Below are 21009 nucleotides of genomic sequence, written 5' to 3'. Positions count from 1 at the left end.
GGGACACGTATTTATTTTTATTTTTATTATTTTTTTAAATGGGGGACAAACCATACAAGTTGATATTTAATTTCTTCTTCTATATATTTTTTAAAAATAATTTAACTATTTTTAAGAAAAAAATAAATTACAATTTTACAATATTCTTTAATCTCTTTCACTTTTAAAAATATAGTAATACAATTTATACCATAAATGTAAGACTAGGAATCATAGTTTAAAAAGAGATTTAGATTTGAATTTGATAAAATAATGTCATGATCATATGTTGGTATTAATCTCGCAATAAAAATTTTAAAATAAAATTCGTAAAAATATTTTGTTTTTTTGGGGTAAAATTTTAAAATAAAACTTGATTTACATAAACACATGTTTTCTAAGTATTAGCGTGAAGTGAGCATATATACTTGATATCTTGAACAGCCACAAGAAATGTGTTTACTAGAGCATAAGGTTCGAGAAGGAGATCTGATCGACCATATTTTAGTACCATATTGTAGCACTGGTGAAAATTTTAAAAATTAAAACTTATAATTATTGGATGATGAAAGTCCCACGTTGGCTAATTTAGGGAATGATTATTGGTTTATATACAAACAATACTCTCTTCATTGGCACGAGACCTTTTAGAGAAGCCCAAAACAAAGGTCTGAGAATTTATACTCAAAGTGGACAATATTACACTATCGTGGAGAGTCATGCTATATATATGTATATAAAAATGGGATGAGTAATAAAATCATTAATTTTTAAAAAAAATATGTGGGCCCATGAACTATATTTATCATAAAAAAGATGCCTGGAAACAGTCCGTACATCATCTACTCAGTCCCACCATGATCATAATCATTACCGAATTCGAAGGGTTAAAAACTACCCGCCCCTTCTACTGCAAAATTCTACATCATCCGACTGAAATCACCGCCGTTGTGGCGGTGGATCAAGTACTCCTCACCCCCCTTCCATCTCCCCAACTGTTCTACCTCATTTTGCCGTCGAAGTTCCATCACCTTCCGGTGAGAATTCGAGTGCTTCGTCGACATAAATGTCGGGCTCGCAGCAGGTCGGTATTCCGGTACCAGTCGACCCGACTTATACCGGACCCCACAAGCATTACAAAGCGTTTTTGGGCCCATAGGCCCAGTCCGCCACTGCGGCGTCTTCTCCGCCGCGCAATGCTGGCATTTCCGGCCTGACGTCATTTCGGACTTTCCCGCCTCTGGAGCCGTCGCCCTGAGGACGCGCGTGGACCAGTCGCAAGGAGAACCGCGTGATCGTTTGCTTCGGGCTTTGCCGGGGAGAGTAAGAGCTTCACCGTGAAAAAACGATGTCGTTTTTCCACTTCCGTAACCAAACGCCGTCTCTCCTGAAGACGACGGCGCTTCTAGAGTCACCGCCGTACCGATCCCCCCGGAGAGAAATGGAATCGCCTGAAAATCCTTCTCAATCTCCTCCGTCGAAAATGATCCTTCAACGAAATTCGACAGCCATTCGAGCTCCGCCAAATCGTCGCACTGTAAAAAAAAACAGAATCAAATCCAAAAAATTTCACAGAATTTCACAATCAAACAAAAACGCTCCAATTTCTAATACCGGAATGCAGAGTTCGTTAGAGAATTGAGCTTCACAGAAGCCTCCAGACCCAAAATTTCCCAACACCAAGTTATCGCCGCTGGAGGCCGACGAATTGCAGCTCTCAATCGCAGTCACCGTCGAAGAATCACAGCAATTTCCGGCAACGTTATCGAAGCAACCGCTCTGCATTGCCATATCTTCATTGGAGAAATCCAATAAATATTCATCAACAGCGAACTGCTCGGCGGCGGATTTCTGCTTGTCCGGCGAAAATTGACCGCCCTCGGTGCCGTAGTAGCCACCGACAAGATACTCGGGCACCTCCATTAACGCAGAGCAAGTTACTGGAGAGTAATTTGAGTTGCCAGAGAAGAGTGGAAAGGGGGGTTTTTGAGAAGGCAGAGGCGGGGTGTAAACGCAAATATGAAAAGTTTTGGGCATCTTTTATGCATGAAGTTAAAATAAAAGTTTATAAATTCAACTCATTTAACCTTTAAACTTTTAATATAAATAAATAAATATAATTTAATAGTGTTTAACTCCAATAATGTTAAAATATTTACAGAGGAATCCTCTGCTCCTAATAATTATTTTTCGTTGGGATAAGTGATTTTTGGTATTTTTAAAATTATTGTGAGTCCAATTAAAAATAATATGGCCAATCATGACCATCTTTAATCTGTAACTATATTCCTAAGCCCACGTTTAAGCACGATGGTTACAGCTCAACTTTGTAAAATTTCACGGCTTTCATTGGATTAAGATTAAGGATAATGTTTAATTAATACTTAATCTAAACTTATGCAAATACTTAGTATAGTTTCCATTTTTTGAAGCTAAATTTATTAGAATAAATGACCCATTTATAAAATACTATTTTACTTTAATTTTTTTTTTTAATTTTTAGGATTATAATTATATAAATTTAGTTTATGATATTAAATCTTATCTAACTTAACAGAAATATAGTAATTATCTCTATTCGATAAAAACATATAGTAATAATTTATATTTAGTAGAAGACAACTATAAATTTCTAATAATAAAGAAACTTATAAATATTTTGAGTGATATAATATTTTAACTAATTAAACTGTGTTTATAGATAAAAAAAAAAATGTATCTTTTTTGTAACTATTTGGTACGGGATAGAATTGAATGTACAGCGATAAAGAAAGGAAAGTGGTAAGAAATGCAATAGAATATTATTATTAGGTTTAGGTGTGATTAGATTAAAAGAAAATCTATTTAGGTATGACTTTAAAATTGTGGACTTTATGAAGGGAGGCAACAGTAGTGTTTGAGCAGCACGTGACAATGGTGGGAATGTGTCAGGGATCATGTGACAATCCTCAAGTTCCGGTTTCTTTTTCTTTTTTCTTTCTCTTTTTAAATTTTTATTATCATTATTATTATTAAATAATTTTGTTTTATATTATTTTGCATTTTATCCATCAAATTATTTTGTAGTTGATATTAAAAATTAGAAAATATATAAACATCGATTTGATCAAATAATCTGGTCTCATCTGTATCATTCTCATAGGTAAACGATAATTTTAGTTAATTATAAGTTTACGCGACATAATAACCAGTACCTCAGAAATTTTAACACAAATATATTTCGCCATCATAATTTTGAAGATTTATGGGAATAATGTGAACTAAGGGGAAACAAATAATGTTGAACCTATGATCCACCGCCATCCTCTTATGGGGTGGGGTAAGGTTGAGTGAGATGGAAAATAGTATTCATCAAACTTCATAGATGCAAAAGATAAAGAGTACTTGTAATGAATACAAGTTAAAAGCTCCCAAGCTCTCGCAATCTGTTGGCAAATTGATCACTTAGAGACTTAAATTGTGTCAATTATACCAAAATCTGTATCATTTTAAACGCAGAGAGGTTCAGAAGTGAGTGTTGTTAAGTAAGAAAACAAGTAAAACAGAGGGCACTAGGGCTCAACAGTTGAAACCTGCTGCCAATCGCCGTCCACGGCTTCCTTCCATAAAGAAACATTGTTATTTCCATCAGCCACGGCCAGGATGTTGCCTGTTAACGACCATGATACCCTCCAAACAGGGGTTTTGAAGTCCTTTAGAACCTTACCTTCCCATTGATCTCCTTCTCTGACTACAGTCCAGATAACAACTTTCCCGTCTTGAGACGCACTTGCAATTGTCGATTTTGGCAGACCGAGGTTAGAAGCCCATGAAACATCTCTAACCCAGTCGGTATGCATTTGAAGAGCTGGAAAGCAATCCATCTTCCAAACCCCATTATAGAGTTTCCATACCTTCACCGTATTGTCACAACCGCCTGAACATAGCTTCTGAACGGGATCAAGTAAAGCAGAGCCGACAAGGGCACCTGGTGCAGTAGATGGAGCCCATGAAACAGATGTGACTCCCACAGGGTGAGCTTGATCGATTCTAGAGGTGTCCCAACCACCGTCTGCTCTTGCAGTGAATACAGAGATATTGCCATCAGATGAACCACATGCCAAACAAAGCCCCACTTCATGAGGGGCCCAAGCAATTGAGTTAACAGATGATTTATGATCATCGAAAATATGGGCTTGTGACCACTCATTTTGATTGCCTTCCTTCCATAAGATGACACGACCATCATAAGAACATGAAGCTAGCAAGGAACCAAACTTTGGGTGCGCCCAGGCAACCTGCCATACAGGTCCTAGGTGACCAGTTAGCGTTGCGAGATGCTGAGTGGCTGAGTTGCTTACACCAGTGATCTTGATGGTCTGGTCAGATGAAGCTGATGCAACACGCTTACCGTAATAATCCATTGCAACATCATGGATGGTGTCTTGGTGACCAGTTTCAATCTTTTGGGCAGGCATCCTCTCTGGCTTCAAATTCAACGGTGAATAATAGGAACTGGAATTGGTACTTGATTTTCCTCGTAGTTGATCTCTGTAGAAAATCATATCTTAGAAGAAGATATTTTTCATAGACATTATAGGGGAACTTCTAAACTTAGATGTCTCTCTCTCTCTCTACACATCAATTTAGTCTTAAGCTATGGGCTATGACAATTCAATGTCAGTAAGAAAAGTCTTCTCATATGGCCTATTTTTTTTTATCCTTCCTACGTTTGATTTCCATGTCTCATACTTTTAGCCAGGAATAGAACATTGTAAATGGTATAATTGAAAAGAAATGTCTCGCACCAGCTTTATAAATACAGCTTCAAAGAAAATGGATCAAAACCCTACAAGTAACAGGATGTCATAGCTGACTGCTATAAAAGGGTGCGTTACTCCTTACTAACAAGTTGAACTGCCCAAAAAGTGGACATAATAGCATACTAAAACTAAAAAATAGAGCAAGCAAAACTCCACAAAACTTCTTTTGTCGGATGAGAAATAACAATATTAGAAATAGTAAATGTGTTAATCAAGGACGAAACAGAGCAAACACAATTCCACCAATCTCTCTCTCTCTCTCTCTTGAATAAGTGAAAGCATATTATCAATAGAAAGAGTATAACACAAAGAAGGAAAACAGGGCATGCACAATTTAAGAAAACTCTTCTTCTTTTCATCTTCTTTTTTGGATAACAAAAAACATATTAGAATTAAAAAACACAAACTAATAAAAAATGGAAACAGCGCGTGCACAATTCCACAAAACTCATCCTTTTTAAGATAAGAACTAACATAATAGAAATAGAAAATGTATAATAATCAAGAAGGGAAGACAAACTAGATTGATCCCTGCAAGAGCCACTTCAGATTGCAACCCCTTTATAGCTACTTGTCCCAACAAGTTGTCCAAGTTAGTTACCTTTAGCAACGAAATCTAAGCTTTTACCAACAAAACACAGGGGCTAATCAAGAGCTGCAAAAGAAAAGCTAGGATGTTTCTGAGTGCTAGACCACCTAATATAAGAACTTCAAAATATCAACGACCATATTCTGCTAGAAAGTGGCCCTTAAAGAAAAAGTGTTCAGAGATTTCCACAACTTCCCCACACAAAAAAAACACCAATGAGGGCGTTCAGGTATCACTTCTGAACTTTGAGGAAAATGTTCAGCATGCCACAACCAAGGTACCGAAGGAATTTTTATTTGGAAGTCCAAGGATAATTGTAGAACTTAGTTTCTTCGGAAGGCAAAATTCCCACTAAAGAATACTTCGGAATTGTTGTCATCATGTTCCATTTAAATACAAATAGAAGTTAAATTAAGGGTTGACTAATAAACGGTGAGGACAAACTAATTGTGAACAAAACAAACATAAAATGTGACTTCCGATAGTAAACAAGAATCTCTCCTCCCTCTTTGAAGTAATCCATCGATAAAACTAAAACACAAGGATGTTAAATCACAGGCTTAAACTATAACAAATTTAATCAACAAACCCCTCACAGGTGGAAACACACCTAAGCAAACCGAAAGAGAAATTCAGGAACCTAACATTCATCATCATAATAACCAGATCAGATCCAATTATAACCCGAAGCCCTAGTTTCAATTTTTACGATCATACAAACGAATGCGGACAAATCAGCCAATTAAACCAGCCAAAATCAATAAGACGATCACGAAAAAACAAAAAACCACTTGATCACGGGCAAACCATAAATTGCAGAAAGTTCGCCGAAAAACAGACATTAATTCAACAAAGAAAACGTTGATTAAAAAATAATGTGAATGCTGGCAATAAAAATGGAAATGAAAACAACCTTCGATAGCACGCGGATTGTAGAGCCAATTGGAAGGGTATCTACTTGGTGGATGCGAAGGACGGAAGAAGAAGGTACAGAAATTCAGTTCCAAGTTCCTGCTCGTCTTCAATGGCGCTTCTGATTTCCGAGACGGTGGTACATAAATTCGATGAGCAAAGCGTTGAAGGTCGAATATGGGCTTTGACTTGGAGAGGTAACAAAGCCCATATTGTCCATCGGCCCACATCAATGGGCTTTTCTCCAATATTACACCCATCCACAAAATCAAATTATAAGGTTAGAAAAAAAAAATTGATCTTAATTCTAAACCCTCTCTTTTAACTGTAATAAAAAATAAAAATAAAAATAAAAGTTCAATCCACTTTTAAAAAAAAATCCAAAATTATAAAAATACACCCGATGATTGTTATGATATTGATTGAAATTGTCCACGGAGTATAAACTCTCATAGATTTGCTTTGGGCTTTCTCAGAAAGCCTCATTTTAATGGAGATAGTATTCCTCACTTATAAACTCATGATGTTTCACTAAATTAACCAACGTGGGACTCATTCCCAATAATAACCTCCAATAATCCTCAACAAGCAATATATGTTCAAATCTGTAGCCTTGATTTGAGAAGAAAGTTGTAGGAAACGAGGGTGGAAAGATTTTGAAAGAGTTTAAAAGTAAGATTGATACGACATAAGCAAAAGACAACACAACTTAAGTAGCGTATAATTTTTTGGGATAGGGATGACTTTTTTTTATTAGTCAATTATTGATTTTAGTCCAAATCCACCGTTTCTCTATAAATATAACCCTTCCAATTCTGTTCCCCATATCTCAGTTGTGAACAAAAATTCAAATCTCTCCTCTTCTTCTCTCAAAAACCTCATCCAATATTCAAAAAATGGACCAAAATTTAGAAGGCTTATCCAAGAGGTTATGGAATATGGTTCGTATAGCTTATTACATGCTCAGAAAAGGCATTTCCAAGAGCAAGCTTATGGCCGACCTCACAAATCTCATGTCCAAACGCCGTAAGATCACCGGAAAGGCCTTGAAGAATCTCATGTTCCACCACCACGACGCCGCCTCCTCTGCCTTTTCCCTCACCCCTTTTCGTCGGAACCGCCACCTACCTACTGCCGGTCACTACGAATTTAGCTGTACCAACAGCCCTGCTTTTCCTACTTTCCATTCCACCTTCAACAAACGCCGCCATTTCTTCGCCTGTGCTCACGCGCCCAACACGCTGGATGATGATGTGGCCGCAATGAACGCTTTTAAGGCCGTTTTAGAGGCTCTTAACAATGACGTGGCGGTTGATGTGGCCTCGCCCGCCTTACCTGGGTTCGGCAAGAGCCCGATGGTAACGAGGCAACTTAGAGTCACTGACTCCCCGTTTCCGGTGTCTGGAGGCGGCGACGAGGACTGCCACGTGGACCAAGCAGCGGAGGAATTTATAAATCGGTTTTATAACCAACTCCGGTTGCAGACAACGGCGGAGTAACACAGAAGTTTTGAACATCAATTGCCTGACGGCCGAGAGCCACCTGGCCTCCGATGGTTTGAAAATTGACGATGTTAAATTTTGTCAAATCTTGTTGTGAATTAATTGTCGTTTTTGGTGTTAATATTATAATAAAACAGATTTGGTCTTTTTTTTATTTTATTTTTCTACACAAACATCATTTTTTTTACCAAAATTAAATTAATACATACGTTCGAAAATTTTAAAAATATATGTCCGTTAGAGATCGACCTCTACAACAGTCCAATTTACAAAAAAATTTATGTCTTCTCCACAACAACTACTCTATCTGAAAACACGATAACCCATGTATTATATTACTTAAGTATGTTCGATGATGAAAGTCCTACGCTAATTTAAGAAATGATCATGTGTTTATAAACAAAGAATTCTCTCTCCATGGATATAAAGTCTCCTACGAAGTCCAAAGCAAATCCATGAGAGCTTATGCTTAAAGTGTGGAGGATTGTGTTCGTCTAACAAAATATATTACAATTTTATGATAATATTTAAATTTTACTAAATTTTTTAGTTCAATATTAACCGGCCCATAATTTACATGGTGCTTATATTTTCAAAATATATTAATTTTTAAACCTAATTTTCAAAATAAAACAGATATTATTAAATGGGCATAAATTATTTGATGGTTTAATTAAAAAAAGGTATAAATTTTATACATGGGTCTCCCACATATGTATTACACAAAAAAAAAAAAAATCTTTATTTTTATTTTAAAAATAAATTTTAATAATAAACTAATGACCTCTTCGTAAGATATATTGAGATAATATCGTATCTAGGTTCGTCGAAATTAAGATATTTTAAAAATGAATTATTTATTTTTTAATAAGACGACAATGTTTGTTGGTGACTTATATGGGCAAAATTAATTTGTATAAAATATTTAATATAGGATTAAATCTGTGACCTATTTATAATTTTGTAATTTTGTTTATATTGGTTTCACTTTATTAGAGGGAATCCAATAAAGCCTAGCCACACCTTTAAAAATAAGACCTTTTTTTATTAATATTAATTCTTATTTTTGTTTTTGAGGGTACTGTTTTTATTAATATATTTAAATTGGATAAAATTTGTTGAAGGTGAAGACAAAAATGTGAACTTTATGAATATTAATTTCCATATAGTTTTAAGCTAACATAAATAAAGGAAGGTGGAAATGGCACAAGGCAAGGATGTCCCATAAGAGGCCAAAAAGTTTAGGTGAAGTGTTAGGCGAGTGCAAGAAATTAGTGCAAGAAATTAGTGCAATTTTGTGGGACAAATTTTATTATTATTTTTTTTTTTATTTTTCAACTAACTATTATTAGATTTTGTCACATAAAATTAAGAAATCCAGCTTATATTTTATTGTCATTTACTTTATTTTAAAATTTGTCGATGCATATCTTCAAATTTATAACTAATAATTTTTTTTTGTTTAACAATGGTGGGTTGCGAGGGATCGAACTATAAACTTTTGGGATGGTAATTGATGTCTTATTTATTGAATTATACTCTGATATAAGATTTAGTTTTTTTTTTAAAGGGATGTTCTATTTTTTGTACTATTGAAGGCATAGTCGGTTGAAAAAGTTAGACATTTTTATTTTGTAACGACCCATCTTACATGCTTGGCCATTGAAAGTTGCTTCTAAAATAGGGGGATAAGGACTTTGTTAGAAAGGAGAAAACTTTTATGAACAAACTGCTCAAATTAATATTATGAGATCCCACGTCAATTGGAGAGTAGAACGGAACACCCTTTATACAGGCATGGAAACCTCTCCCTAACAGACGCGTTTTAAAAACCTTGAGGAAGAACCGGAAAAAGAATGCCTAAAGAGGATAATATCTGTTAGTGGTGGGGTTGGAATGTTACAAATATATCATTTAAAAGAAAAGAATAGTAAAAATTTCACTTGTATGGTCACAGTTGCTTAAAATGATGTCATGGACTCTTGTCGAACCTCCGTTTATCCAGCACAAGGTCATATTCTTGCGCTTAACTAGTATAGCTATACAACTAGTTAGTTTCCTACATAGCTATGTAGATAGATATGTAGATCAGTCATAATAGACTTCTCATTACTAGAGATTAGTTGACGTCCCTCCAATAGTCTTGTCATAGTAACCTCATAATATCATAAACACGAGAGGAATGATCTCATGGCTAAAACAACCAAGATACATGTGCGGTCCAACCATGAATAAATTTCTCACTCTTAGAGGCTAGTCGGTGACCCTTTCTAGTAACCTGATAACATGAACAGGATATACATAACCATAATCATAATAATATTGAGTTCTTTAAATTTTGATATTAAAGAAAGAGACTTAGTGATTAAGATACGAAAGTGGGTAAAGATTTCGAACCCTAAAGGTTAATCTTCAAACCTAAAATTCACTTTGCATTTCTTAAGGTGGATTACCAAAGTCTTCTCCTTTCTTCATAGCTACGTACTTTTAAAATATTTTAAGAATTTTATTAATTTATCCAAAATATTTAAAACTAAATCATTATGAAACATTTTATATTTATTAAATATTTGTTCAAATAATATATATATATTGAAAATAGTTAGTCACTGGGCTGAATCATTAAATAATTTTAGTAATTTTCTATTTAATTGTAATATAAATTTTAAAAAATAAATAATTGCTGAAAATTAAATGTAATTTGATAATGATTATTGAAAAAGGTGGTCTCATTTTTTATAATGGGAAGTAGTTTCATTGTCAAATCACAACCATATTCTAAAACAAAATCTTCCTATAAAGCCCTTTTTCTTTTCTTTAATCAATTTTATTTTATAATTTCTTTCACCCATATTATCATTTAACAAAAAGGTTTTATAGAGTTTTTTTTTTTTTTTAATGGTATTAAAAAAATGACAAAAAGTATTTATTAAACTAAGGTGTTACGAGTAAAATTAGATTTAAATCTAGATGGGCATGATTCCATTGGCTTGAGAACGATCTAGATGGGCATGATTCACTTCAATTGGTCTAATGAGGAGGAAAGAAGCAGAATTCTGGGTCAACTCCATATATAAACATTTTTACTCAAGCTCTAAGTTTGCTACACTTGTTCGCTATCTGACTTTGACATCAAAATATGTGGCAAGCACTACACTGATGTGGCAGGGTTTTCACTCTTTTGCACGTATCTTATCTCCAAATTGCAAATTTATAGACGGAGATTAGAACTTATTTAGAAATAAAAAAAAAAAAAAAATGAATAACATAGAATGACATCTCTAATAAATTAATTTAATTCTTTGAATGGAATTTTTAATGTGTTGACATGTGTCGAAGATGTGTTATATGTAGGACCAGATACAAATAATAAATTAGATATTAATTAAATTAATTAATAATTAAAAAACGAGAACCATTATTAACTTATACCATTTCTTTTACGCAACATTATTGGAGGTTAATTTAATTAAATAAATCTTTATAAATATATATATTTATATTAAAAGAAGGCTCTTTTTTGCTTTGATTTTTCTAGAAAAGGGTTGGCAAGAACTTGTTTGGTAGTAAATAAACTATCTAAATCAATTAAAGTTTTTTCTTTTTTTTCCATTAATTTATTATTATTGTTTTGTTTTGTTTTTTTTTTTTTGTATATAAAAGCAATATATAGTGTAATTTAAAGGTACTTTTCATAATTTTAATTGGCCAGTAGTGCTTTCCTTTTGTTTTTTATATTAATATTCAAAAGCTTAAATTAATTATTGGAGTGAAACCTTGTGCATCCATATTACTCCATTTTAATAATCATTTTAGTTCTTCAGAAGTATATCAAGTTGAGGATAATGTTACATCAATTTTATATAACAAATTAGTTCGAAATGGACGTATAGATTTGATCCATCTGTTTATAAATTTTACAAGTAATATATTTTAAGCCTCAATTTTTGTGGGAGCTTAGATAACTTTGTCCATTTAGCTTATTTGTCCGGTAAGATAAGAAAACTCATATTTTAAAAATGGGTTTCGTTTTAAAACTCCTAAACAATGGGTAGGAGTGAGAGATTCGAATATTTAACTTTTTAGTGGATGATATAGATACGTCAGAATTGTTGAAAAATTAATTCTCTTATAATGATAAAGAAAAGAGGGAGAAGTATGTTCGGGTGAAATAACAAATTTGTTAATTGATGAACATAAAATGTAGGGAGATTTGGATAATGGATAAGATTATATAGTAATCTACAGAGATCAGATCAGATCATGCACATTGGCAGCAATAATAAGAGTAGCCAAGAATCTTTGTGTCAATCAGTGATACCAAAAGCAAAGCACATAGGGAAAAAGTGCATTTCTTTTTCACTTTTTCTTGTTCCTTAACATGGAATCAAGGTGTAATTGCTTGTAGTTAGATCAATAATGTAGGTTTTGAATCTCTTTTATGGCTTTTCTTGGAAGCAACTTTTGTTTCAAAAACATTTACCTAAATGCATTTTGTTTTGAATTAGTTCAATATCTAAATTGTTTGAGGGATCAAATTTGTTCCCTTTTTCGATGAATTTTTAAAATGTAACATCCTTAAGGGGTGTGGAAACCTCTTCCTAGCATACGTATTTTAAAAACCTAAGAAAGACAATATCTGCTAACGGTAGACTTGAGCCATTACAAATGATATCACAGCCAGACATCGGACGATGTGCCAGCAAGGAGGTTGAGCCCCAAGAGGGGTGGACACTAGGCAATGTGTCATCAAGCACGCTGGGCATCGAAGGGGATGGATTGAGAATCCCACATCGATTGAAGAAGAGAACGAGTGTCATCGAGTGAGCTGACCCTAAAAGGGGGTGAATTGTGATATCCCACGTCAACTAAAGAAGAGAACGAAACACACGTGTGTGAAAGCCTCTTCTTAACCGACACACTTTAAAAACCTTGAAAGAAACCCCAAAAAGAAAAGCCGAAGGAGGATAATGGCCGAGGACTTGGATCGTTACACTTACTTGCACCTAAAGTAAGAAGAAGAGGAATCATAATCACATTCATACATTATCCACTCTAAATGGACTATGTACTCTCTTAAAGTGAGGAAAATAATAGACAGCTGCCATTCAGTTCATATGCAACAAAAGGATGGATATTTGTTGCTATCCACATTCATATACATGAAGAGATGCATTAAAAGATTCCAAAGAACAATCTGCATCATTACCATAACCACTACAATTGCAAGTGTTTCATGGGAGCAAAACAAACAAACAAACAAGGGGACTCTACACCTTTCTTTTTTTTCGCTGTTCTTTTGGCAAAATGAGACTCTACAGATGGGAATATGAGCAAGATACACAACCAGTCCAAGAATTACCACAAATATAGAATTGAGCATGTAAAAGCAAGTCATTCTTCTTCAACTTAATCGACCCTGTTTCCATTTTCTCAGCTTTCCTAGTTCTTGACGACCTACCCATTTATCATATGCGCATTTTGATGCAATTCCTCGACATCATCAGAATTGCGATACTCATTCGTCTCAAATGGGATAGAACCGTGGTTTTCATTCATCATCTTCACCTAAGTTGCCAACAATGACTAGTAAGAACCATGATAATGGGAGTATAGCCTCCTTAATTCAGACTACCCGCTTTGGATCCCGAGCAGCTGCAACATGGTCCTACAAGATAAAAAAAAATTGTAGTAACATGCATTATCCCCATTTATTTTTTATAAGCTTTATACGACTAGATGATATTAATCTAGACCAAGCATTTAAACTTATAATGGAAGTTATCCTTTTTCAACAAAGAAAAGAAAAGTAGGAAAAGAATATGTACCAGGAAGCATATACAAACATGAAATTCAACTCCTCAGCCCCTGTTTCCAATTCGTACTTACCTTTCTTGCATTAGCCAGTGGAATCTAAAACTTGGTACGGAGAAATTTATTCAAATACAGTAAGCAGGTACTGAAGATGGGATTACAAATGCGAAAAGTTCACTATTCACAACCATTTTCTTTTCAGACAGTAAAATTGAATTGGAGCAGGACACAGCCTCAACTGATCAGGCAAAAGAGGGGGAAAAACCCAACTGTTGGGCACTTTAGCACATAAGAATCCTCGAATGCCAAGGCACCAAAGAAGAATTAATCTCATACGCAGTAAAATATTTGCATGCATATATAATCTCTCCCACTAAGTGTTGGTGAAAGGGTAATGCATAAAATGGAGATGTAGCTAGAGTAAAAACCTTTATAAACTGAAAGACCAACATTGAATCTCAATAGAACTTCAAAACCACAAACATGGGCTATGAAAGGAAGGATTTACCAGAGTAGTGTCGAGATAGAATTTTGGCTACTCTCCAGGACATTATGCATTTGGTTGAAAGTGCAAGTGTAGCAAGAAAATTTTATACCATTGGAACTAAAATCATAGGGGATCCAGAGATCTGCAGGCTAGTAGTGAATTTCAATAATAACCTTCGAGCCACTCTTACCCTGATTTTTGTAATTATTCCAGTTCTTATATAACTAAAAGTTGGGAAGATTCACTTGTAAAGGTTTTCTTCTCTTCTACCATAGCAGTATTGTATCACCACGAAACCTTTTTCCTTCTCTTAGGGAAGTGAAGTTTTTTTCCTCTCGATATTTTCCCTTTTAGCAGCTATAGTTTGAACTTCTATGCTTCTTGATGTACCAGCCCTGTTAGCACTTAGCACCCACTGGATGCTCTAGTTTTCTTCTGTTTAACTTCTTTTGAATATACAAGACAACCCAACCCCTCTTAAAGCGCAAAAAATGCATATACATACATACTGTGTAAGGAGATCCTCTCTTGCTGTTGACTTCTCGTTGTGCATGTTTGGTTTATGGGGCTGTCATGGGTTACCAATGATGTTGCAAGTCTATGATTAAACCTCAAATTTCCACAAGTGAACATATTAGATCCAAATTGGATCCATCTTACCCTCTCTCTCCCACACCATCTACTTTCTCTCTCACTGTTCCCCTCTCTCTATCTCTCTACTTTCTTTCTCCCTTCATTAACGAATTCCTGTCGATGGATCTGTGTGGAATATGTAGGGTCGGAGGGGTATATGTTTCCTAACTTTGTCCAGATGAGAAGATCTGAGGGTTTTCTACATGGATCAGTGTCGATTAACATTGCATTTCAAGGTAAAAAGTTAGGAACTATATAGAAGCTTAGTGTTTTGAGGCATGGAAAGTCAACTAAATGGACTAAACGAGGAGCATTCAGTAGATTCCAACAGGGGCGCCAGGGAGACAGAAATGAGAGAGGGAAATGTAAGATAGAAAGAGAATAAAATTTATTCTATTTTAAAAGTTGAGGGATTAAGTTTTAAAATTGAAAGTTAAGGGATTGGTTTTTACTTTGAATGTTCTATGGTGCAATTTGTTTCCTTCTTAAATTTTGAGGATTTAATTTTTAAAATTGAAAGTTTAGGAGGCAATTGTAACAATCAGGACCCATTAGGGGTGGTTTGTGCAATCCAAATATTTTTAATGTTTTGTTAAATTTTTAAATTTTAAATCTGGAGCACTACGAATCAAGCCTGGGATTTGGGATTTAGAAGAAGACTAGTGATAGAAAGGTGGGCAGCTCCGTCGCCCTTGTTCAGCTTCTTAAATCTTGGGTGGTTGATGGTAATCGGGACAGTTAGAGATGGAAGATTGATCCCTCAGGTGGGTTCTCAACTCCGTCCACTTTTTTAAAACTCAACTAAGGGGGCAACGAAGAACAACTTTCCTATGGTAAGACTCATCTGGAAGCTTAAAATCCCCAAAAAAGTGAAGGTTTTCATGTGGCCACTTGCTTATAGAAGCTTAAATACTCGTGAGAAGCTTCTAGGAAGCTCCAAAACTGGTCCCTGTCTCCCTCCATATGCTTTCTGTCTTAAGGAGGAGGAATTTCTGGATATCTTGTTGCGTTGTGAATTTTGCTTCTGAAGGGTGGTCTATTTTGTTGGGGGTGTCAGTTCTCTTCCAAAGAAGATTAATGATTAGTTGCTCGATGGGCTTGATGGAAACTGTTTTGATGGAAGAGGAAATATCCTTTGGAAGCTGCGCAACCCATTCTCTCCTTTGGTGTCGTTGGAAAAAAAGAAATAGTAAGATGTTTGAAGATGAGTCTGCGTCTTTTGATTCTTTTTGGATCTTTCATTGAATATACATACCCGTTTCTTATCAATAAATAAATAATCTGGTAGGATTTATAATGAGCATGCTTAAACGAAGTTTTAATTAGTTCGTCAAGCAGCTTTGGGTGTCGCGGCTGGGGGATTGGGATCAATCAGTCTAATGGTTAACTTAGATGATTTGGTGGCTCCTTTCTTCTCTTTGATAATTATCTTTCTTTATTCTTGTTTCTTAGTTAACCATCTGGAAAACAGATTTCCAATCCATTGGTCAGTTGGCCACTAACTCTCAGGATATTCCCACTAAACTTATCACCATAATTCTCTAGCCACATTCTTAATCATTAAAATTGTAATTAGAAGAAAAGGAAAGAAAAAGAACAAAAAAAATCAGAATATTATCATCTCTAAAGTCTCATGCTGCAGTATTAAAATTCAGGGCATAAAGTTACGAAAATTAACAAAAAGTTCGATGAAATTAAACTTACCGAGATAAAATCAAAAGCTCTGGTATCTTCCTTCTTTGAACTATTCATCATAGAACTAGGTGATTGTGCTGCAAGATTTGGCTGGAATATGTCCGGAAGGGGTGAAGAATATCCTCCACCGCTTGATTGGAGATTGGGGTTCCCAAACTGTTGGTAATTGGACATGGCTGATAATAATTGTTGTTGAGTAAAGAAGTTTCCGGTGGGAGCATAACCCATTGGCTGAGAAGAAAAGGCTGGATTGAACATCATGCCTGAGGGAAGATAAGGCATTCCAGGGAAATAGGTGGCATTCATATTTGTCCCAACCATTGGTGAACTGTACGTGCCAGTTAAAGAATCATGAGGAACCTGATTCTGATGATTGGGTTGACTAGAAACCGAGAATAAAGATTCAGAAAGTGAATCCTTAGAATCTCCTTTATCTTTGTTCTTCAATGCATCTTCATGAATGGACAAACCACTCATCAAATCAATAACATCTTTCCTTGCATGTTCTTGTACAGCAGGTTCAGAACTTGATCCGAAAATATCAAAAACTCCAGGTTCATTTTTCTGTTCTGAGGTAGGCTTTTTATTTTCATCAGTAACCTGATTATTTTCAAAGTTCATCCCAGAAAATAGATCATCTGGATTTTCTCTAGTTTCAGTTGTATGAAACAGGACATCTGAAAAGGGGTCGTCGTCATTCTTTAGTTCGCTGGTGCTTGTGACGGTGTTTAGGCCAACTCCAAATAAGTCATCTACTAATGGGACACTTGACAGGTTTTCCACCTCTAAGGATTTGTCTGTTCCACCGTAATCACCTGCATCACTAGTGTCTAATAAGTCTGGCATCTGAATGGTGGAACTGGTGTTGCTTGGTAGAGACTTCTCGGAATCAGTCATGGTGGGAACTCCTTTTCCTCCATCTAAAAGAGGCATAACCTGCCCAAAGAGACAAGGGACCAAATTATAATTCCTTTTCAGGATAAGACCCCAAAGTTGAGCCTACATTATTTATCAAGCAATTGTAACCAAATTATACTGTATCAAAGGATAAAAATCCAAATGACGGATTTATTCAACAATTTCATCAACTATCATGCAGAGGCTTCCTTCAATTTTTAAAGAGTAAATATTCATTTCAAAGGAGAAGCAAAGTAATAGCATTATAACAGGTTCTATAGTATTCAAGGAAATATTTCCTTAGTCAAGCGAAGTAACAGCTTCCTTAGTCAACCAAATCTTATAGATGAAAAGTAAGACATCGTAACAGAAAAAGTGATTACAACAAGGCTTAGTATATAACAATGTCAACAAGTACCTACAACTCATAGTAATTATGATATTCTAATAACTTTTGCATCTCGACAGGATTAAGTAAGATGGAGGAGTTAATTCTGATATGATCTTTTCCCCATCAGGAAGGAAAAAAAAAACATGCCTCCAATACAACTTTAAGAAGAAAGTCACTCAAAGAAAACGAGAAAACAAGCATAAACATTATGTTTTGCAGGCAGACAGATGATTTACCTTGCTAGCTTTGTCTCTAAGAGATGCCTGGGGGGATTCAGAACATCCAATTACTGCATCTTGATTTTCACTGAAATAAGATGTCACAATTGAAAAATGTTCGTCGCCACTTCTCCTAACAATTGACTCAAGGATGCAGAGAGCTTTGAAGCGAACCTGAAGAGTGAAATTCTCATCAATCAGATTGAGTGACAAATCGACATACAAATATCAACTATCATTTTCTAAATCCAAAACATAAAGCCAGCCTTTGCTCATATAATATCATAGAAAAGATTATTAACAGCAAGAACATGCCTGCCATGATGGGGATTTAAGCTTTGTTTCGAGAGCATGACTCAGCACCAATGCATCTAACTTTGCAGCTTCCACAAGAAATGCTTGAATGGCATCTCGAGTTGGTTGCAAACGCACACCACCTGCTGTTGCAATGGTCTCCAGTAACCTCTCTTCTCGAGTTTTGCTCACTGAAGAGCCAGAACTTGAGTTCCCATTACTTACCCTAGAATCCTGGTTCCAAGTTCCACTAGTAGTACTCTTTGATGTCCCCAGAGTCTCACGACCATATTCAACTGGTTCATATCTATTATCATACTCAATTTCAGTAGTCAACGACCTCTGAAGATTGGGACCCCGAGGGCTACTAGTGCCATTCTTTCTTGATGAATGACCTTGTGCAAAATTACTTAGACCATGTTTGATTGATGCACTTCCTAGACCAACTACCTCGCTAAGAAATGATTTTTTATCTTCTGGTGGCGGTTCATAATTTGAATTCCCAAAACCTTGAATTCGACGGTTAAGATTCTCAGATGGTGCAGGCTTGTTATCCTCTTCAGCAAAGATAGCAGAAATGGCATCATGAGCAGTCTCCCTCACAGCTTTATTGAGTGCATCACCTTTAAGGGGGTCCGGTTGTCCCTTGTAATGAAATAACTGACGGACAGCCACAGAGTGCCTCTGCATTTCTCTTCTGAATTCCACACCAGACTTCCCAACTGCATACTTTATCAACCTAAGAGCCTGTAGTAAAATCAAGCACGAGTTCAAATTTTCACAAATAAGAAAAACACATGGAAACTTTCAATGGGAGAATTTCAACTCATGGAATTTTAATTAAGCTGCGGCGAGCGTTAAGTATCAAACTAGTTAAGTATCAAACTAGCCATCCGCAGAATACAAAAACTAAATTAAAAGTATATAATAGCTATCAACCAAATGATACAATTCTACATTATATTCATGTCGCCCAGTCTATAATGACGAATATCATGGAAGAGACAAGATTTAAAACAAAACAAGCTAAGTCAATATCAATTATATAAAAAATACTTCAGATTATAAGCTCTAAAATTATCATCTCTGAGAAAACATAAGTAAAAGAAAACTGAAAGGGATATGTATGAATTTTTGTGTTCATTATTCTATCAACATTTGAACAATGTGGAAATACCAAAACCAAGCGATTCCCGAGCTAGCATAAAAACTAAACATTTCGCCGAATTAGGAAGCTTACAACACAACCCAAAAACGAATTACTTGACTCTGCCGCACTTTCTAAGACCACCGAAGAATCAGAGAACAAAAGTCCTAATTGCACTGATAAAATATACTACTCCCTGGATAACACATCCACCAAATTAAGTTCAAAATTAAAATAAGAGGAATCCGAACAGAACGAGCAGAAAAGATGTAGATACCTTCTGTTTGACAATCGGGCTCTTATGTTCAAGCCTCTTCAGAATGAATTCCGAAAACTCCTTGACAATACTGACATGCGAAGATCTCAAAACTTCGCAAATCTCCTCCAATTTGTACACCGGCGTGACCTTGTCCTCGTCCGAAGTCGCCGCATCAATCATTCGCGACCTCCAGTACGACTCTACAGCTCTCCGACTCGAATCCATATTGACCAATTAAGACTACTAAATCCTTCACAGAAAACAATCGCTGCAGACTCGATCCACCCTAAATCAATCCTATTCCTGATCCAAATCCCAGATATCCAAGAAATGCCAAGAACCCTTCGGTTTAATCAATGCTTACCTTATCCTCCAAGTAGTCTCACCACGCAAACCTAATCAGATTCGTTCGAAATTAAAAACTGAATCTCTTTAATCCAGCCGATCTTCGTTGTGAAGCGAAATTTAGTATCGGAATCGAGGTTCTTGCAATCTGAAGATGGAAAAAAATTGCCAGAATTGAAGAAACTTCGGATTCACCCGGTCCGTGCAGGCGACGACCACACCTCGGCCCACCGCTGAAATTCACGTCCACAGTGCCACCTGCGAATTGCGATTAAATTTTGTTTAACTTCTAAAATTTTCTTTCTGAAATATAAATGAAATTTCCTCTTCTCAACTTATTTTTTTTTTTTTAACCCTCAAATTTTAAATTTTTTATCAAAAGATAAGCTTATTTATTTATTTAGTCTTTGTGATCAACGGTGGATCTTGGAGTTGGGCCCACGCACAATTTTTTCGACCAAATAAATTTTACCCGATATCTAATTTTACTTCGAAAACACCTAACTAAATATTAATACCAGAAATTTGGTTTTAACTATTTATTACTTTAAATAATTAAAATCCGCATTTCTAATTTGGTTTTAACTATTTATTAGTTTAAATAATTAAAAACCATATTCCTAATTTCTATGAGTAAATATCAACCTAATCTTAATTCCTTCTTCCAAAAATTTTAAATATTCACCTCAGTTTTGTCGCAGTAAAAAAAAAAATATACCACGAGTAAAATTAAAAAAACGTGCGTAGATTATATTTAATATTGTTGGTTATTTATTTAATTTGTTATTTAAAAAAAAAACGTTTATATTTGTGTAATGAAAGTGACAAAAATGTGTAAAAAATATGTCATTATTTAGAGGAACTCCTTGCTTTGCAATGATTAATTTACCATAAATAATCAACGATCAAACCTTCCTATTATGCAATTATAAACATAACTTTATTTTCGATATATCATTAAAAAAAAAATTACGCGGCTAATAAAAGTTTTTTTAAATAACTAGTTATTCATGTCATAGTAAAAGAAATACATGAATGCATCTAC

At 35.1% G+C, this 21009-nt stretch overlaps 4 protein-coding genes across 6 annotated transcripts; 1 reads left to right on the top strand and 3 right to left on the bottom strand.

Annotated features, from left to right (window-relative positions):
• Positions 1 to 767: 767 nt before the first annotated feature.
• LOC111457821 (GATA transcription factor 4-like) lies at positions 768 to 2016 on the bottom strand. The gene is made up of 2 exons (XM_023100219.1): positions 1594 to 2016; positions 768 to 1514 (listed from the first exon to the last, which is right to left on the bottom strand). Exons 1-2 carry the CDS (start codon positions 2014 to 2016, stop codon positions 900 to 902), a joined length of 1038 nt encoding a protein of 345 aa, XP_022955987.1. The 3' UTR covers positions 768 to 899.
• A 1298-nt stretch (positions 2017 to 3314) lies between these two features.
• Positions 3315 to 6435, bottom strand: LOC111457822 (protein transport protein SEC13 homolog B). Of its 3 annotated transcripts, none has more exons than XM_023100221.1 (3): positions 6284 to 6435; positions 5383 to 5436; positions 3315 to 4509 (listed from the first exon to the last, which is right to left on the bottom strand). In XM_023100221.1, exon 3 carries the CDS (start codon positions 4434 to 4436, stop codon positions 3531 to 3533), a length of 906 nt encoding a protein of 301 aa, XP_022955989.1. In that variant the 5' UTR covers positions 4437 to 4509; positions 5383 to 5436; positions 6284 to 6435; the 3' UTR covers positions 3315 to 3530. The 3 variants fall into 3 exon arrangements, with proteins under 3 accessions (XP_022955989.1, XP_022955990.1, XP_022955988.1); XM_023100222.1 differs by lacking the exon at positions 5383 to 5436 and adding an exon at positions 5302 to 5382; XM_023100220.1 differs by lacking the exon at positions 5383 to 5436 and having other exon boundaries at positions 6284 to 6434.
• Positions 6436 to 7125: 690 nt separating this feature from the next.
• Positions 7126 to 7941, top strand: LOC111457776. The gene has a single exon (XM_023100174.1). The coding sequence runs from the start codon at positions 7179 to 7181 to the stop codon at positions 7779 to 7781; it is 603 nt and encodes a 200-aa protein (XP_022955942.1). The 5' UTR covers positions 7126 to 7178; the 3' UTR covers positions 7782 to 7941.
• A 4961-nt stretch (positions 7942 to 12902) lies between these two features.
• On the bottom strand, positions 12903 to 20256 carry LOC111457592 (VHS domain-containing protein At3g16270-like). Its single transcript, XM_023099886.1, has 5 exons — positions 19638 to 20256; positions 18235 to 18960; positions 17938 to 18093; positions 16423 to 17349; positions 12903 to 13452 (listed from the first exon to the last, which is right to left on the bottom strand). The coding sequence occupies exons 1-5, from the start codon at positions 19842 to 19844 to the stop codon at positions 13411 to 13413; spliced, it is 2058 nt and encodes a 685-aa protein (XP_022955654.1). The 5' UTR covers positions 19845 to 20256; the 3' UTR covers positions 12903 to 13410.
• Positions 20257 to 21009: the final 753 nt, after the last annotated feature.

This window comes from Cucurbita moschata, unplaced genomic scaffold, assembly GCF_002738365.1.
Source record: "Cucurbita moschata cultivar Rifu unplaced genomic scaffold, Cmos_1.0 Cmo_Scf00020, whole genome shotgun sequence".
In the NCBI taxonomy this organism is placed as follows: Eukaryota; Viridiplantae; Streptophyta; class Magnoliopsida; order Cucurbitales; family Cucurbitaceae; genus Cucurbita; species Cucurbita moschata.
This window is presented reverse-complemented; position numbering and strand designations above follow the sequence as displayed.

Bases quoted from the DNA above. Each gene is read 5' to 3' on its own strand.
- LOC111457821 (XM_023100219.1), bottom strand. From the start codon at position 2,016: ATGCCCAAAACTTTTCATATTTGCGTTTACACCCCGCCTCTGCCTTCT. The intron at 1,515-1,593 runs GTATTAGAAATT...TTTTTTTTACAG, and splicing joins CTAACGAACTCTGCATTCCG to TGCGACGATTTGGCGGAGCT.
- LOC111457592 (XM_023099886.1), bottom strand. From the start codon at position 19,844: ATGGATTCGAGTCGGAGAGCTGTAGAGTCGTACTGGAGGTCGCGAATG. The intron at 18,961-19,637 runs GTATCTACATCT...ATTTTACTACAG, and splicing joins GCCCGATTGTCAAACAGAAG to GCTCTTAGGTTGATAAAGTA. The intron at 18,094-18,234 runs GCATGTTCTTGC...TTCACTCTTCAG, and splicing joins TTAAATCCCCATCATGGCAG to GTTCGCTTCAAAGCTCTCTG.
- LOC111457776 (XM_023100174.1), top strand. From the start codon at position 7,179: ATGGACCAAAATTTAGAAGGCTTATCCAAGAGGTTATGGAATATGGTT.
- LOC111457822 (XM_023100221.1), bottom strand. From the start codon at position 4,436: ATGCCTGCCCAAAAGATTGAAACTGGTCACCAAGACACCATCCATGAT.